General features: G+C 45.6%; 1 protein-coding gene across 2 annotated transcripts in view; it reads left to right on the top strand.

Annotated features, from left to right (window-relative positions):
- LOC106609566 (apoptotic protease-activating factor 1) overlaps nt 1–13,317 on the top strand; it is a 71,122-nt gene extending 57,805 nt beyond the window's left edge. For both annotated transcript variants that reach the window (XM_014208511.3, XM_014208509.3), the window contains exon 27: nt 11,468–13,317. In XM_014208511.3, the coding sequence (XP_014063986.1) occupies nt 11,468–11,614 (147 nt within the window). In that variant the 3' untranslated portion in view covers nt 11,615–13,317. The remainder of the gene's footprint in view (nt 1–11,467) is intronic.
- Nucleotides 13,318–19,227: the final 5,910 nt, after the last annotated feature.

The raw sequence follows: 19,227 nt of genomic DNA, 5'->3' as shown, positions 1-19,227 counted from the left end.
ATCGACCTCTATTAATTATACTTTGGATGGTGTATCAGTACACCCAGTCACTATAAAGATACAGGCGTCCTTCCTAATTCAGTTGCCGGAGAGGAAGGAAACCACTCAGGGATTTCACCATGAGGCCAATGGTGACTTTTTAAAACTGTTAGAGTTTAATGGTTGTGATAGGAGAACTGAGGATGGATCAACAACATTGTAGTTACTCCACAATACTAACATAATTGACAGAGTAAAATGAAGGAAGCCTGTGCAGAATAAAAAATATTCAAAAACATGCATCCTGTTTGCACTTAAGTAATACTGCAAAAAATGTGACAAAGCAATTAATTAACTTTTAGTCCTGAATACATAGTGTTGTTTGGAGAAAACACAACACATTACTGAGTACCACTACTGGTGATTTTAGCAAGTAAAGCAAGTTAATGGTACCATAACGGTGACAACAAAGCAAAACAAAATAATAAATCGCATTATCAACTAGAATTACGGAACCTTTTTGTTGAAAAATAATATTTGAATGGGAAGAGTCACCGGCAAACATGGTTACAGACCCAACAACATTATATAGTATCCCTTCCTCATGGTTACAGACCCAACAACATTATATAGTATCCCTTCCTCATGGTTACAGACCCAACAACATTATATAGTATCCCTTCCTCATGGTTACAGACCCAACAACATTATATAGTATCCCTTCCTCATGGTTACAGACCCAACAACATTATATAGTATCCCTTCTTCATGGTTACAGACCCAACAACATTATATAGTATCCCTTCCTCGTGGTTACAGACCCAACAACATTATATAGTATCCCCTCCTCATGGTTACAGACCCAACAACATTATATAGTATCCCCTCCTCATGGTTACAGACCCAACAACATTATATAGTATCCCTTCGTCGTGAATAAAAGCACATGAGCTAATATATGCAGCAGCATACATTTTTGGACAGTTGTTGTGCTTACTTAAACTGGAAGGTGGCGTGGCGGTCCTTCTTGTGGGCAAATCTTGTCATTAAAGGTGCTTTCAAGATAACTGGGAACTCTAAAAAAACAAGGTTGAATCATGATGTCTGTGATCTTCAGGTCGGAGCACTAGAAAGGGGTCCGAGTTCCCGGTGTGGAATTCTATGTTGGATGACCGTTCAAAATGTCATTTCCAAGTTGGAGATCTTTTTTCTTCCCCCTGCTCTGTATATTCCGCTAGCTGCCCCTCCACCACAGAAAGCACTGAGCTAGGCTGAAACGCCTGCATTTTGGAGCTGCCTTACTCAAGAAAGAGACCATGTTTGTATGAGGCTTTATTAACTCAACATTATTTTTTTTTTTAATTACATTGTTTGCGAACTGATATGTGGCATGAATTAATGCCAAAATAACATGCCCTAAATGACGGGTCGCCACTGAGTACCACTCTCCATATTTTCAAGCATAGTGGTGGCTGCATTATGTTATGGGTATGCTTGTAATCGTAAAAAGACTTTTCAGGATAAAAAAGAAACGGAATGGAGCTTAGCACAGGCAAAATCCTAGAGGAAAACCTGATTTAGTCTGCTTTCCACTAGACTCTTGGAGATGAATTTACCTTTCAGCAGGACAATAACCTAAAACACAAGGCCAAATCTACACTGTAGTTGCTTCCCAAGAAGACAGGGAATGTTCCTGAAAGGCGAGTTACAGTTTTGACTTAAATCTATAGCAAGACCTGAAAATGGTTGTCTAGCATTGATCAACAACCAATTTGACAGAGCTTGAATAATTTTTTTTGAGAATAATGGGCAAATGTTGCACAATCCAGGTGTGGAAAGCTCTTAGAGACTTACCCAGAAAGACTCACAGCTGTTATCGCTGCCAAAGGTGCTTCTACAAAGTATTGAGTCAGGGGTGTGAATACTTATGTAAATTAGAAATGTCTGTATTTCATTTTCAATAAATTTGCTAACATGTTTTCACTTTGTCATTATGGGTTATTGTGTGTACATGGGTGAGAATTATTATTTTTTATCAATTTTGAATTCCGGCTGTAACACAACAAAATGTGGAATAAGTTAACAGGTATGACTACTTTCTGAAGGCACTGTATGTTCTGTTTTCTCAATATACCGACATTTATCAAACATATCCCTAGATCTCATACCATCCTTATTTAACCTTCATTCATTTCCCTAGGTACTCTCACATTAATCATGCACTGACACACACGTGTACAGACATGTATACACACACACCCACACGTCTCGAAATACAGATACACACACACACACACAGATACATAGACACACACACAGTACTGTAGATGGATGTGAGGAGTTTAGATGAAGGCAGTTGCCTGTCGGTAGTGTTGTCAGACCTCACTTCTCTTCTCTAGGTGATTGAAGACCAAGAGAAGACATCTCACCTTTTCACACTCGCTGTTGTAACTCTCCATCTCTCTGTTCCCCATAGGACGTCTCTCACACTCCTACTAATGGCATCTCTCCTCTCTCACTCTCTGCCTCTGTCTGTCTTTCTCTCACTCTCTCTTTTACTCGCTAACTTTGTGGCTCTCTCTCTCTCTCTCTCTCTCTCTTTCTCTTTCTCTTTCTCTTTCTCTTTCTCTTTCTCTCTCTCTCTCTCTCTCTCTCTCTCTCTCACTCTCACTCTCACTCTCACTCTCACTCTCACTCTCAATCTCACTCTCACTCTCACTCTCACTCTCACTCTCACTCTCTGCCTCTGTCTGTCTTTCTCTCTCTCTCTCCCTTTCTCTCAGGTGTTCATTCTGTTTCTTTCACTTTTCATCTCCCCATTGGAACCCCTCTCTCAATCTCTCTTTTTCCATCATAAGCTGTTGAACAGGGGTAAGAATTGGGTAAAATATTAGCGCTTTCTGTGTGTGTGTGTGTGTGTGTGTGTTATGGTCGTTAAGTGTATGCTAACAAGACCCAGGGGGAGGGGGAGAGAGAGAGGAGTCAAGGTTAATATGATCTTCCCCTGGAGAGGTGGAAAGGGGGAGAAAAGAGATTACATTCGTGAGGGAGAGAATCACAGAGAAGGAAGGGTGGGAGTTAGAGAGACAGATGGAGGTAAATTGTGTGATTTGGTGTCCCCCATAAAGCTAAATAATCCATCTGTAAATATCTTGTTGCTGAAACCCTGTTAATAATGTTTAATAGTCAGTCGGCTAACCATATTGGACGAGAAATGTATATTATGCTGATTGGTCCGTTCAAGTCTCCCGATTTAACGTCACAAACACCTAGTTTAGTAATAAAAAGGCTCTCAGTTGCCTTCCCATGACAACGGTGCATTTTCTAATGCTTGTAGATACAGCACTCTTACACCACAATCTATGTCGGTAAATAGATTGGATGAAGTCCTCCGATCAGACATGGTGGAGTGAGTCAGTAGGAGAGAACCTTGTCAGTGTAGATCTGTTGTTCCTCCACCAGCCATAACACCACGTACTGATAGTTCCCAACAGAGAAGCTGCAGGAGAGCCATGCCACACTCCACGCAGAGCAGAGACATGCCTCTAAAAATACACACACACTGCCTGTCACATCACAGTTCTGTGCTATGTGGTGGCTTTGTTTGGGGGGGGGGGTGTTTTTTGATTTTGTTGTTTGAGGTTTTGTTTTTAGGCTTGTGTTTTTGTGTAAATGAAATGTGTATTTCGGATAGAATTACGATCAGACACCGTACAGTTATTATATTTGTGTGTTCATACTTTTCTGATTCTAAGATCAAAAGCTACATCTCGGTCTTTGAAAGAGCCAGCTATTGTCAACGTTCCCTTGAGTAAGGACCACCCAAACTGCTCATTGGCTGCTCTCTGCTCCAGCTTCTCCAACTTAATGTGTGTTTGCGTACACACACACACACACACACACACACACATACATACAGTACATGCATACATACGTTCTAATGTATACAGCATAATGTTAGGTACAAAATGACTGGTAGTTTAGGAGTGCAGACAGTCCGTCTCTAACAGACAGAGACAGATTTTCAAGCAGCGATGAAACCGTGGGTCGTGGGGTTTGGTAAAAGCAGCGATGAAACCGTGGGTCGTGGGGTTTGGTAAAAGCAGCGATGAAACCGTGGGTCGTGGGGTTTGGTAAAAGCAGCGATGAAACCGTGGGTCATGGGGTTTGGTAAAAGCAGCGATGAAACCGTGGGTCGTGGGGTTTGGTAAAAGCAGCGACGAAACCGTGGGTCATGGGGTTTGGTAAAAGCAGCGATGAAACCGTGGGTCGTGGGGTTTGGTAAAAGTAGCGATGAAACCGAGGGGTCGTGGGGTTTGGTAAAAGCAGCGATGAAACCGTGGGTCGTGGGGTTTGGTAAAAGCAGCGATGAAACCGTGGGTCGTGGCGTTTGGTAAAAGCAGCGATGAAACCGTGGGTCGTCGGGTTTGGTAAAAGCAGCGATGAAACCGTGGGTCGTGGGGTTTGGTAAAAGCAGCGATGAAACCGTGGGTCGTGGGGTTTGGTAAAAGCAGAAGACTCATTTCTTTCTCGGTTGAACTAATAAAGTATTCTTCTTCTTCAGCTAGAGCCATGATCTAGCCTTGTTCAGCCTTTGCTACGTCCCAAAAGGTACCCTATTCCGTTTATAGTACACTACTTTTGACCAGAGCCCTATCCAAGCAGTGCCCTATAAAGGGGATAGGGTGACATTTGGTTGGCAGCCCTGAGTTTGGCCTAGCGACAGTATATCTCTTCTCAGGCTCATGGCGTAAACACAACATGATGTAGTGAAATATTTATCCCCCCCAAAGCCTGATGTTCCCATGCTCCTCTCATTAAACCTGGGTTAATTGTCTTTGGCTGTTATACCTTACACCCCGGGACGAGATGGTGGAGAGAAAGAGAGGCAAGATGTGGGAGAGAGTTAGGGAAGAGAGGGAAAGGGTTAGGGAAGAGAGGGAAAGGGTTAGGGAAGAGAGGGAAAGGGTTAGGGAAGAGAGGGAAAGGGTTAGGGAAGAGAGGGAAAGGTAGAGGGTTAACGTTAGGGAAGAGAGGGAAAGGGTTAGGGAAGAGAGGGAAAGGTAGAGGGTTAACGTTAGGGAAGAGAGGGAAAGGTAGAGGGTTAACGTTAGGGAAGAGAGGGAAAGGTAGGTGGAGACAGGAGAGAAACACAGACACACACACGCAGACAGACACACACACAAAGGTAGAGGGTTAGGGAAGAGTGGGAAAGGTAGAGGTAGGTGGAGACGGGAGAGAACGCGCACACACACACGGTCTTGCCAGGACAGAGAGTGCATATAGAAATTGAGAGTGCCATCCTTTCCGAGAGAGAGGAGGTGGAGAGAAAGGGAGGAAGGGATGGAGAGAGGGAGGTAAAAAAAAAAGACTCAGACAGAGGGCAAGAAAGAATGAGAAGGGAAGACGGAGGAAGACTGAGAGAACAATATAGGGAGAGAGAGATGGAGGAGTTAAAGGATTAACTGTGCATCAATATTTCAATGGGTGGAGCCTTTGTTGAATAATGCAGCCGTTGTGTCAGACAGTTTCCCTCTCTCTCCGATTGGTCCTGGGTGCTCCCACACACACACACACACACACACACACACACACTGGCATTGACATACATACATACATACATACATACATACATACATACATACATACACTGAGTGTACAAAACATTAAGAACATGCTCTTTCCATGACATAGACTGACCAGGTGATTCCAGGTAAAAGCTTATTGACGTCACTTGTTAAATCCACTTCAATCAGTGTTGATGAAGGGGAGGAGACAGGTTAAATAAGGATTTTTATGCCTTGAGACAATTGAGACATGGATTGTGTGTGTGTCATTCATAGGGTGAATATTTAAGTGCCTTTAAGTGAAGTTTCAGTCAAGAACTGCAACTCTGCTGGGTTTTTCACACTCAACAGTTTCTCGTGTGTGTCAAGAATGGTCCACCACCCAAAGGACATCCAGCCAACTTGACACAACTGTGGGAAGCATTGGGGTCAACATGGGCCAACATCCCTGTGGAACACTTTTGACACCTTGTAGAGTCCATGCCCTGACAAAATGAGGCTTTTCTGAGGGCAAAATTGAGGGAGGTGTTGTTGATATTTTGTACATCAGTGTACTGGTATTCGCCTAATTCACTCACAGTTCTCTCACCTTTTATTTGATCATCTCTCTCCCTCCATCTCCTTTCCTGTGGCTACCTTGTCCCAGAGCCTGTAGGAGTTGAAAAAGAGCAAGGCAACTGTACGCATTATTCCTGGGCACTTTCTCTGTGTGTGCTCGCTAAAGAGAAATTGCTCACCCACATATAAACACCTGCCTCTCCATCTCTCTCCCTCTTTCCCTATTTCTCTCTCTCTCCTCCCATCCAACTATCTCTCACTCACACACGCACACACTCCGTTGTGTTGTGACTGGGCCAGGCAGGCTGTGTTTCTATCATGTAAGTCTGAGTTTTTCCCTGGGCAGCTTCAATAGACAGACCTGCTCAGCTCTGCAAAAGCTGCAAGCACCTGTCACAGCCAGTTTATTACAGTGGACTGGGTTATGGTTGTTTCTACACATACTGACACAAACATACGCTCAGTATACAAGCCTGCATATTCACATACTGACGCACACAAACATACTCTCAGTATACAAGCCTGCATATTCACATACTGACGCACACAAACATACTCTCAGTATACAAGCCTGCATATTCACATACTGGCGCACACAAACATACTCTCAGTATACAAGCCTGCATATTCACATACTGACGCACACAAACATACTCTCAGTATACAAGCCTGCATATTCACATACTGACGCACACAAACATACTCTCAGTATACAAGCCTGCATATTCACATACTGACGCACACAAACATACTCTCAGTATACAAGCCTGCATATTCACATACTGACGCACACAAACATACTCTCAGTATACAAGCCTGCATATTCACATACTGACGCACACAAACATACTCTCAGTATACAAGCCTGCATATTCACATACTGACGCACACAAACATACTCTCAGTATACAAGCCTGCATATTCACATACTGACGCACACAAACATACTCTCAGTATACAAGCCTGCATATTCACATACTGACGCACACAAACATACTCTCAGTATACAAGCCTGCATATTCACATACTGACGCACACAAACATACTCTCAGTATACAAGCCTGCATATTCACATACTGGCACAGACGGGCTCATTCTAGTGTACTGTATGCACTCTTCCATAAGCTAATACTCACTAGACACACATACAGTACATATACTAACACATTTAGTCAGTGTGTGTGTCTGTTAGACTGGTTGTTATTCTATATTAGTATATCCATGCGGATATCATCATCAGTGTTAATTTTAGAAGACTTGGCAGGAGGGGGCAGCAAGCTGTGCTGTTGGATTGGAAAGTTTTCTAACTTATGAGAACTCAAGATGGCACAATTACACACACACAAGTTACAAACACACGCACATGAAGAAAAACACAGCTTACAGTACACATATGTGCACACATACACACACACACACACACACACACACACCAGGACATTGGATCTTTCTGCTTCGCTAACACCATCATAAATCAATGGCAGAACAGTAATAGTGTTCATATCAGCAGCACCATCTGTTCTATAGAGGACACACACACATTCCATCATGACTTGTACTGTAGTATTCTCTTGGTGGTCATTAGACCTTTGTCAAATAAGGCTCCTCTTGTAGTCTGTGTGTTTCTGTGTGTACCTATAGTTCGTTCCCTCCCTTGCCCCGGTCTTCCCCAGCATCATGTACCCCACATGTACACACTGTCCCCAGCACATTATTTCATTGAAAAATACTGCACCAAACATCTTAGATGTAAAATTGATGCTGCACCAAACATCTTAGATGTAAAATTGATGCTGCACCAAACATCTAGATGTAAAATTGATGCTGCACCAAACATCTTAGATGTAAAATTGATGCTGCACCAAACATCTAGATGTAAAATTGATGCTGCACCAAACATCTTAGATGTAAAATTGATGCTGCACCAAACATCTTAGATGTAAAATTGATGCTGCACCAAACATCTAGATGTAAAATTGATGCTGCACCAAACATCTTAGATGTAAAATTGCACGACTGAGATCTCTTCGGCAACACGTCAAAATTAATGACAGATTTCTTGTAATAATTCAGACTATTTTGAGGAAGTATATCCTGGCTACGGCATGTCAAAATGGACAAACAGTACTATTTCTGCTTTTTCCTCCTTTTTCAAGCATAGGTCTTTCAAGGCAGTATGCGAGCACACTCGTTCGGTTCAGCTAGCCGTGTTCAGCTAGCCGTGTTCAGCTAGCCGTGTTCAGCTAGCCGGGTTCAGCTAGCCGGGTTCAGCTAGCCGGGTTCAGCTAGCCGTGTTCGTCTAGGCATCAGCCGAACTGAAGCATGCTGACGCCTTTAGCAGGAACCACATTCTCTCTTTCTCCTCTCTTTCTCTGGGGTTAGAGTTTGGAGGATCTGGGGGGAAGTCCTCTCTGTCATTCTCTTTATTCGGTCTATTCTAATCCCTTGCTGGTTGTCTTGTCTTTATTCTAATCCCTTGCTGGTTGTCTTGTCTTTATTCTAATCCCTTGCTGGTTGTCTTGTCTTTATTCTAATCCCTTGCTGGTTGTCTTGTCTTTATTCTAATCCCTTGCTGGTTGTCTTGTCTTTATTCTAATCCCTTGCTGGTTGTCTTGTCTTTATTCTAATCCCTTGCTGGTTGTCTTGTCTTTATTCTAATCCCTTGCTGGTTGTCTTGTCTTTATTCTAACCCCCTGCTGGTTGTCTTGTCTTTATTCTAATCCCCTGCTGGTTGTCTTGTCTTTATTCTAATCCCCTGCTGGTTGTCTTGTCTTTATTCTAATCCCCTGCTGGTTGTCTTGTCTTTATTCTAATCCCTTGCTGGTTGTCTTGTCTTTATTCTAATCCCTTGCTGGTTGTCTTTCGATCAAAGGATATTTACAAGAGAGATTGAGTGTTTGAGAGAATAGGAGGTTTTGTGCGCACATGAGTGTGTGTGAGGGGAGCTGTTTTTCTTTCCTTCGAGACTTAATCACACTTCCCTCTCTACTCTTAGTATGGGGTACCACCTCCTCCATCACAGGAAGCTGTCAAATAGGAAGAATAGTACTTTATTTTTTATATCCATCCGTTACTACAGAAACCTTCTCTGTTGTCAACAGGCAGGCCGCATGCATACAGACGCACGCACGCTCGCACGCACGCACACCGACACACACACACACCACTCCAAGTGCAGCACTACCTCGAGTTATCTAGGGTTAAGAGCACTGCTGAAAGCAGTAACTATCTATATCCATGGGTCCATATCTGTGTTGCCCAGTCTGGGATTAGAATCAGCAGTTTTACAGCTACAGTACAGGATGATTAATTATTAACTCGCCTCACTGTCTATCTCTCCTCTGGAAATGGAGGGAGTGTGAAAGAAAGGAGGGGAGAGAGAATAAAATGAGAGATGGAGAGAAAGACATTAATTTAGCAACAGAGAGAGACATCTTAGTGGTGTTAAATATTGAAGACCTTTGTCTTGTGTTGCATGGTTATGTAACCGCTGTGTGTGTGTGTGTGTGTGTGTGTGTGTGTGTGTGTGTGTGTGTGTGTGTGTGTGTGTGTGTGTGTGTGTGTGTGTGTGTGTGTGTGTGTGTGTGTGTGTGTGTGTGTGTGTGTGTGTGTGTGTGTGTGTGTGAGACACACAGGGATCTGAAAGGGAATCACCTACCGGACCTTCTCTATCTCTCCTGCCCTCCATCTCTCCCTCTCTTCTCCACAGAAGCATACCTCATTAAGTCAAAACAGACATCCTGTTGTTCCTCCTATTTGTTTTAATGAGACCCTCCATTCCTCAGTCTTCATAGATCTAGAATAGTCAGCTTGAGGCCCTATGGAGGTCAGTCACCCCACTTCACTGTAGCCCACTGCATACGCTGCACACACAGTGGTGTTGGTATTCCACCGACCGTGGCCTAAACTCCTGCAGAGGTTTGTAGTGAACAGACAGAGCCATTACACAGCATGGGCCTCACACTCATAGACTAGAGATGGGGGGGGGGGGGGGGGGGGGGGGTACAGAGTGGCAGACAGTCAGACACACCACACACACAAATATTAATGAATGATACAAACTCCTCAAACACACAACAGGAGTCTCATTTACAAGCTGTACTTGCAGGGGAATGGAGAATGTGTGTTTGAGGAGTTTGTATGATTCATTCATATTTCTGTGTCTGTGGTGTGTTTGTGCTTGCGTACATGTGTCTGTGTGTGTGTGTCTGTGTGTACTTGAGTACGATGGTACAAGGATACAACTACTAATACTGCAACAGTTGATGCTGCACACCCTCTCTCGGAGACAGACTTGTCTTGGTTTTTCCTCAGACCCACAATAACAGCTGGGTCTTACAGTCTGACTTGGCCTGGTTTTTCCTCAGACCCACAATAACAGCTGGGTCTTACAGTCTGACTTGGCCTGGTTTTTCCTCAGACCCACAATAACATCTGGGTCTTACAGTCAGACTTGGCCTGGTTTTTCCTCAGACCCACAATAACAGCTGGGTCTTACAGTCTGACTTGGCCTGGTTTTTCCTCAGACCCACAATAACAGCTGGGTCTTACAGTCTGACTTGGCCTGGTTTTTCCTCAGACCCACAATAACAGCTGGGTCTTACAGTCTGACTTGGCCTGGTTTTTCCTCAGACCCACAATAACAGCTGGGTCTTACAGTCAGACTTGGCCTGGTTTTTCCTCAGACCCACAATAACAGCTGGGTCTTACAGTCAGACTTGGCCTGGTTTTTCCTCAGACCCACAATAACAGCTGGGTCTTACAGTCAGACTTGGCCTGGTTTTTCCTCAGACCCACAATAACAGCTGGGTCTTACAGTCAGACTTGGCCTGGTTTTTCCTCAGACCCACAATAACAGCTGGGTCTTAGAAGCTGCTAGGTTTCTCCCTTCCACTAATGGAATTGAGGAAGTGGAAATATGTTCTGCAGGGAGATAAGTGGTGTGATGATACTGTCTGTTTTCATTGGCTTGATAAAAGAGCTTGAAGTGAATATTATTCTGGGAAATGTGGAAGATTGGCATGTCTTCGTTTGAGACACATCACGCACGCACACTTGATACGATTGACTTGGTGTCTTTGATAGTGGATTCTGAGAGGTGGAACTTCAATGAAAAAATTACAGCTTAGCAGGTCACATTAAACAGAATCGGTTAGCAAAACCGTGTGTGTGTGTGTGGCTGACAAGACCAAACTGCATCACTGATCTCTTTATCAGAAGGGCTCTTACAGGGTACTGTACATCAGTGGTAGGAGCTTAGAGACACACTTAAACTGATAACTCTCTCTGTCTCTCTCACCCTCTCTCGTTCTCTCTCACTCTCCCTCTCTTGCCCCTGCTCTCTCTCTCGCTCTCCCTCATAGTGGTGGAACGTGGAGAAAGGGGAGGCCCTCCAGACCTTCTACCCGACAGGAGCCAATTTGAAAAGGATCCATGTGTCACCTGACTTCTCCACCTTCGTCACCATCGACAATATCGGAATCCTCTACATCCTGAAGAAGGTGGAATGAGAGGGAGGCATAGCTCATTAGTCTAAAGTGGCTTCCTTATAGCTCATTAGTCTAAAGTGGCTTCCTTATAGCTCATTAGTCTAAAGTGGCTTCCTTATAGCTCATTAGTCTAAAGGGGCTTCCTTATAGCTCATTAGTCTAAAGGGGGCGTAGCTCAATAATGAAAATAGTTCTCGTCTCCTCTCCTTGCATTGATCTGAAAGAGCCAGACAGGTGAGAGCCAAAGTCCGTTAGTCGTCTGCCATGTTGCTTTAGCCTGCGCTCTCAGATCAGAGGAGGTGACGAACAGGAGATCTGCTAAAGGAAGAAATACATCATTTCTCCTGCTCTGCCTTCTCCTGCATGCCGTAACAGTCAAAACAATCACAACAAAATTCATATCCTGACAAAATAAACTATTATGCTTTTCAGGGGACCATAGACAAAATGCATTTGATTCTTACTGCACTGGGGTAAATTGCATGCAATATGGAAAGATTTTTCTATGCTCTTTTTAACTAGGAAAATCTATGCTATAATGAAATGCACCAGCATTATCTGTTGTGATTCTACAGTGATGTTGTCAAACACAGGGAATTGGTTTTGTATTTCTAAGTGCCCAATGAGTATTTTGCTTTGTTGTCGTGGCACTCTGCAAATGGTCATGAGTGTGTGCTGTCGTCTTAAACAAAGTACATGCATTTTCCCCTGTAAAGTTTGGGTGGCAGGGAGCCTAGCGATTAAGAGCGTTGGGCCAGTAACCTAAAGGTTGCTGGTTCGAATCTCTTAGCCGACAATGTGAAAAATCTCTCTAGGCCCTTCAGCAATGCACTTAACCCTAATTTGCTCTTGTAAGTCGCTCTGGATAAAAGAGTCTGTTGACTAAAATGTAAAGGTCTAAACCTGTGTATTTGGACTAACTAAAGCCTTAAAGATGGAGTCCGCAGTATGAGGAAGCCTCCCTACCACTTTGTCAGAATAGCATCTGTCGACTGTTTACTATCAAGTTCAATACTGTTTAGGACAGTTATTTTTTTTTGTACAAGTCCTTTTTTATTGTATATATCTTGCTTTCATACATTTTCTTTTCTTATTACTACTGAACCACGCTCTAGTGAGCTTTGTAGGAAGGCGCTATGATTTTTCTCTTGTGGTCTGTATCAAGGACATGGCCTTGTTCCAATACTTTGACAATGCGTCCTTCCTTCCTTGCTTCCTTCCTTCCGTCATTGCTTGACTTCATCTCTGATCTGACGCTATTGAATAGCTGACCGATTGCTTCCACTTCATGGCTGACAATCCAGAGTCATTTAAAATCTGTGATTATTGAAAGGAAGGATGTGTTTTCAAAGTATTCAATCTGGGCCTTGTTTTTGATGTCAGAACATTTGACCTATTGGTGCTTTAAACTCAGTGTGCAAGTCAATCATCAGAGGAGGTCTCTCCCTGTCAATCAAATCTGTGAAGTCTTGAGGTGATCTCAGGACATGAATACTGTTATGGTAAAGTGCTTGTGTGTGGCGTGTAATTTATAATACCTTAGAGAATAAAACATTCTATGACAGCAGGTGGCTTACATACTCCTCTTATTTTATCATTAAATCATTTGATGTTCACTGTCCAGAGCATAGGGTAGTATTTGATCTACACTGAACAAAAAACGCAACATGTAAAGTGTTGGTCCCATGTTTCATGAGCTGAAATAAAACATTCCTGAAATTTTCCAGACGCACAAAAAGCTTATTTCTTTAACAAATTTGTTTAAATCCTTTTTAGTGAGCAGATGATCCATCCACCTGACAGCTGTGGCATATCAAGAAGCTGATTAAGCAGCATAATCATTACATATAAGGCTATTCTAAAATGTGCAGTTTTGTCATACAACACAATGCCAAAGATGTCTCAAGTTTTGAGAGAGTGTGCAATTGGCATGCTGACTACAGGAATGTCCACCAGAGCTGTTGCCAGAGAATTGGATGTTCATTTCCATACCATGAGCTGCCTCCAACGTTGTTTTAGAGAATTTGTCAGTACTTCCAACCGGCCTCACAACCGCAGACCACGTGTAACCACCACGACAGCCCAGGACCTCCACATCCGGCTTCTTCACCTGCAGGATCGTCTGAGACCAGCCACCCGGACAGCTGATGAAACTGTGGGTTTGCACAACTGAAGAATTTCTGCACAAACGGTCAGAAAACATCTCAGGGAAGCTCATCTGCGTGTTCGTCGTCCTCACCAGGGTCAAGACCTGACTGCAGTTCAGCTTCGTAACTGACTTCAGTGGGCAAATGCTCACCTCGATGACCTCTGGCACGCTGGAGAAGTGTGCTCTTCATGGATTAATCCTGGTTTCCACTGTATCGGGCAGACGGCAGCTTGTATGGCGTTGTGTGGCCGAGCAGTTTGCTCATGTCAACATTGTGAACAGAGTGCCCCATGGTAGTGGTGGGGTTATGGTATGGGCAGGCATAAGCTACGTACAACAAACACAATTGCATTTTATCGATGGCAATTTGAATACACAAAGAGACGTGACGAGATCCTGAGGCCCATTGTCGTGCCATTCATCCGCCGCCATCACCTCATGTTTCAGCATGATAATGCACGCCACATCGCAAGGATCTGTACACAATAACTGGAAGCTGAAAATGTCCCAGTTCTTCCATACTCACCAGACATGTCACCCATGATGCATTTTTAGGATGCTCTGGATCAATGTGTACGACAGTGTGTTCCAGTTCCCGCCAATATCCAGCAACTTTGCACAGCTGTTAAGAGGAGTGGGACAACATTTCACAGGCCACAATTAACACCCTGATCAACTCTATGTGAAGGAGATGTGTTGCGCTGCATGAGGCAAATGGTGGTCACACCAGATACTGACTGGTTTTCTGATCTACGCCCCTACTGATTTTTTAAAGGTATCTGTGACCAACAGATGCATATCTGTATTCCCAGTCATGTGAAATCCATAGACTAGGGTCTAATTAATTTATTTCAATTGACTGATTTCATTACATAAACTGTAACTCAGTCAAATCTTTGAAATTGTTGCATGTTGCGTTTATGTTTGTGTTTAATGGATAAGAGAAGTTAGATCTGAAGCAGTTTGAAAGAAAAATGCAAAAGATGTTCAACTACGATGATGATGTGTAGACTAGCCATATTGTGTGTGTGTGTGTGTGTGTGTGTGTGTGTGTGTGTGTGTCAGTGTGTCAGAGAGGAGATGCTGCTGACTGTAGAGGCTGCATGGCTGTCAGTGTTGTCTCCTCCAGGGATGGAGTGCTGGGTTCGCTAGCTGCTGACACAACGTTGGTCACGCTCCGTCTGCTCCTGAAACATCCTTCTGACAGACCGCTGATGGGGCCGACAAGCCCAACATACCCCTCTGCCTGTCTCCTTATACCACGCTGCCCGTCTCCTTATACCACGCTGCCCGTCTCCTTATACCACGCTGCCCGTCTCCTTATACCACGCTGCCTGTCTCCTTATACCACGCTGCCTGTCTCCTTATACCACGCTGCCTGTCTCCTTATACCACGCTGCCTGTGTCCTTATACCACGCTGCCTGTGTCCTTATACCACCCTGCCTGTCTCCTTATACCGCGCTGCCTGTCTCCTTATACCACGCTGCCTGTCTCCTTATACCACGCTGCCTGTCTCCTTATACCACGCTGCCTGTCTCCTTATACCACGCTGCCTCTCTCCTTATACCACGCTGCCTGTCTCCTTATACCACGCTGCCTGTCTCCTTATCCCACGCTGCCTGTCTCCTTATACCACGCTGCCTGTCTCCTTATCCCACGCTGCCTGTCTCCTTATCCCACGCTGCCTGTCTACTTATACCACGCTGCCTGTCTCCTTATACCACGCTGCCTGTCTCCTTATACCACGCTGCCTCTCTCCTTATACCACGCTGCCTGTCTCCTTATACCACGCTGCCTGTCTCCTTATACCACGCTGCCCGTCTCCTTATACCACGCTGCCCGTCTCCTTATACCACGCTGCCCGTCTCCTTGTACCACGCTGCCCCTCTCCTTATACCACGCTGCCCCTCTCCTTATACCACGCTGCCCGTCTCCTTATACCACGCTGCCCGTCTCCTTATACCACGCTGCCCGTCTCCTTATACCACGCTGCCTGTCTCCTCATACCACGCTGCCTCTCTACTTATACCACGCTGCCTGTGTCCTTATACCACGCTGCCCGTCTCCTTATACCACGCTGCCCGTCTCCTTATACCACGCTGCCCGTCTCCTTATACCACGCTGCCCGTCTCCTTATACCACGCTGCCCGTCTCCTTATACCACGCTGCCCGTCTCCTCATACCACGCTGCCTCTCTACTTATACCACGCTGCCTGTCTCCTTATACCACGCTGCCTGTCTCCTTATACCACGCTGCCTGTCTCCTTATACCACGCTGCCTCTCTCCTTATCCCACGCTGCCTGTCTCCTTATCCCACGCTGCCTGTCTCCTTATCCCACGCTGCCTGTCTCCTTATCCCACGCTGCCTGTCTACTTATACCACGCTGCCTGTCTCCTTATACCACGCTGCCTGTCTCCTTATACCACGCTGCCTGTCTCCTTATACCACGCTGCCCCTCTCCTTATACCACGCTGCCCGTCTCCTTATACCACGCTGCTTCTCTCCTTATACCACGCTGCCTGTCTCCTTATACCACGCTGCCTGTCTCCTTATACCACGCTGCCTGTCTCCTTATACCACGCTGCCTGTCTCCTTATACCACGCTGCCTGTCTCCTTATACCACGCTGCCTGTCTCCTTATACCACGCTGCCTGTCTCCTCATACCACGCTGCCTCTCTACTTATACCACGCTGCCTGTCTCCTTATACCACGCTGCCTCTCTCCTTATACCCCTCTGCCTGTCTCCTTATACCACGCTGCCTGTCTCCTTATACCACGCTGCCTGTCTCCTTATACCACGCTGCCTGTCTCCTTATACCCCTCTGCCTGTCTCCTTATACCACGCTGCCTGTCTCCTTATACCATGCTGCCTCTCTCCTTATCCCACGCTGCCTGTCTCCTTATCCCACGCTGCCTGTCTCCTTATCCCACGCTGCCTGTCTCCTTATCCCACGCTGCCTGTCTCCTTATACCACGCTGCCTGTCTCCTTATACCACGCTGCCTCTCTCCTTATCCCACGCTGCCTCTCTCCTTATACCACGCTGCCTGTCTCCTTATCCCACGCTGCCTGTCTCCTTATCCCACGCTGCCTGTCTCCTTATCCCACGCTGCCTGTCTCCTTATACCACGCTGCCTGTCTCCTTATACCACGCTGCCCCTCTCCTTATCCCACGCTGCCTCTCTCCTTATCCCACGCTGCCCCTCTCCTTATACCACGCTGCCCATCTCCTTATACCACGCTGCCTCTCTCCTTATACCACGCTGCCTGTCTCCTTATACCACGCTGCCTGTCTCCTTATACCACGCTGCCTGTCTCCTTATACCACGCTGCCTGTCTCCTTATACCACGCTGCCTGTCTCCTTATACCACGCTGCCTGTCTCCTTATACCACGCTGCCTGTCTCCTTATACCACGCTGCTTGTCTCCTTATACCACGCTGCCTGTCTCCTTATACCACGCTGCCTGTCTCCTTATACCACGCTGCCTCTCTCCTTATACCACGCTGCCTGTCTCCTTATCCCACGCTGCCTGTCTCCTTATACCACGCTCCCTGTCTCCTTATACCACGCTGCCTGTCTCCTTATACCACGCTGCCTGTCTCCTTAAACCACGCTGCCTGTCTCCTTATACCACGCTGCCTGTCTCCTTATACCACGCTGCCTCTCTTATTATACCACGCTGCCTCTCTCCTTATACCACGCTGCCTGTCTCCTTATACCACGCTGCCTGTCTCCTTATACCACGCTGCCTGTCTCCTTATACCACGCTGCCCGTCTCCTTATACCACGCTGCCTGTCTCCTTATACCACGCTGCCTCTCTCCTTATACCACGCTGCCTGTCTCCTTATACCACGCTGCCTGTCTCCTTATACCACGCTGCTTGTCTCCTTATACCACGCTGCCTGTCTCCTTATACCACGCTGCCCGTCTCCTTATACCACGCTGCCTGTCTCCTTATAACACGCTGCCTCTCTCCTTATACCACGCTGCCTGTCTCCTTATACCACGCTGCTTGTCTCCTTATACCACGCTGCCTGTCTCCTTATACCACGCTGCCTGTCTCCTTATACCACGCTGCCTCTCTCCTTATACCACGCTGCCTGTCTCCTTATACCACGCTGCCTGTCTCACCATGCTTCCTCTCTCTCTGTATCCCTCTGTGTGTCAAAGCCCAACCGGTAAATGCTGTGGATCTGGGAATGGTTATGATGGGTGATGGATACTGATGGTTGAAACCTATAACCACTGAACACATATTTCATCTGGATTGAACAACCAAAGCCCGCTTTCAATTGGTTTGTTTGGACATTGTTAAAATAGAGAGGGTCTCAGAGTTTGTACCACCTTATGGAGGTGTGTGTGTGTGTGTGTGTGTGTGTGTGTGTGTGTGTGTGTGTGTGTGTGTGTGTGTGTGTGTGTGTGTGTGTGTGTGTGTGTGTGTGTGTGTGTGTGTGTGTGTGTGTGTGTGTGTGTGGTAGACCTACTTCTGTGTCTGTACTAAAATCCCTTCGTCCTGGGACCAGTGTGAAGTTCTCCAGTCTTTGTCAGTATCCTCAGTAAAAAGTCTTTGCACTCATTTGAATTAATCATTGTCTCTGGTTGAGTTAATTAAAACCAGCTGAAAGGCTTTGCGTTCGCTCACAGAAGGAAACTGAGGCTGGGTCTTTAAGGGCTAAGAGACTTGACAAAGGTATTATTCATTAGGCATTAAAGCAAGAAGCCATACTGAAACAAGGAGGGACTATCTTAACCTCAATCGAAACGCTAATTTTCATTTTCCGTTGCAAAACGTTTTGCTACGATGCGCTATAATAAATGCGATCCAGAGCTATACGTCCCATCTCAAACACAGGTCATTTATTTTTCTGATTTACTGGCCTAGTTAGCTTAGTTAGCATTCACAATGATGGATCTAGGTCTTGGCTAATGCGTCAGGCACATTTCTAGACCTCCCTAGTTCCAGTGTAAAAGTGGAAGGCCCCAACTGGAGACTTGTTTTCCCCAGAAGCCTTTGGGAGGGCTGGGCTGGAAGATTTCATTCAAGACATGTGAACCCCCTGGGTTCTGTCTGCGCAATACTTTAATTATGATGGATCTAGGTCTTGGCTAATGCATCAGGCACATTTTTAGACCTCCCTAGTTGTTTTCCCAGAAACCTTTTGGGAAGGCTGGGCTGGAAGATTTCAGTCTTCTGTCTCCTCTGTGCTGTCTCCTGTCTCCTGTCTCCTCTCTGCTGCCTGCTGTCTTCTGTCTCCTCTGTGCTGTCTCCTGTCTCCTCTCTGCTGCCTGCTGTCTCCTGTCTCCTCTGTGCTGTCTCCTGTCTCCTCTCTGCTGTCTCCTGTCTCCTCTCTGCTGCCTGCTGTCTCCTGTCTCCTCTGCTGCCTGCTGTCTCCTGTCTCCTCTGTGCTGCCTGCTGTCTCCTCTCTGCTGTCTCCTGTCTCCTCTGTGCTGCCTGCTGTCTCCTGTCTCCTCTCTGTTG

This window comes from Salmo salar, chromosome 07, assembly GCF_965601325.2.
Source record: "Salmo salar chromosome 07, fSalSal1, whole genome shotgun sequence".
Lineage (NCBI taxonomy): Eukaryota > Metazoa > Chordata > Actinopteri > Salmoniformes > Salmonidae > Salmo > Salmo salar.
The sequence above is the reverse complement of the archived record's forward strand: the minus strand, read 5'-3'. Positions and strand labels throughout refer to the sequence as shown.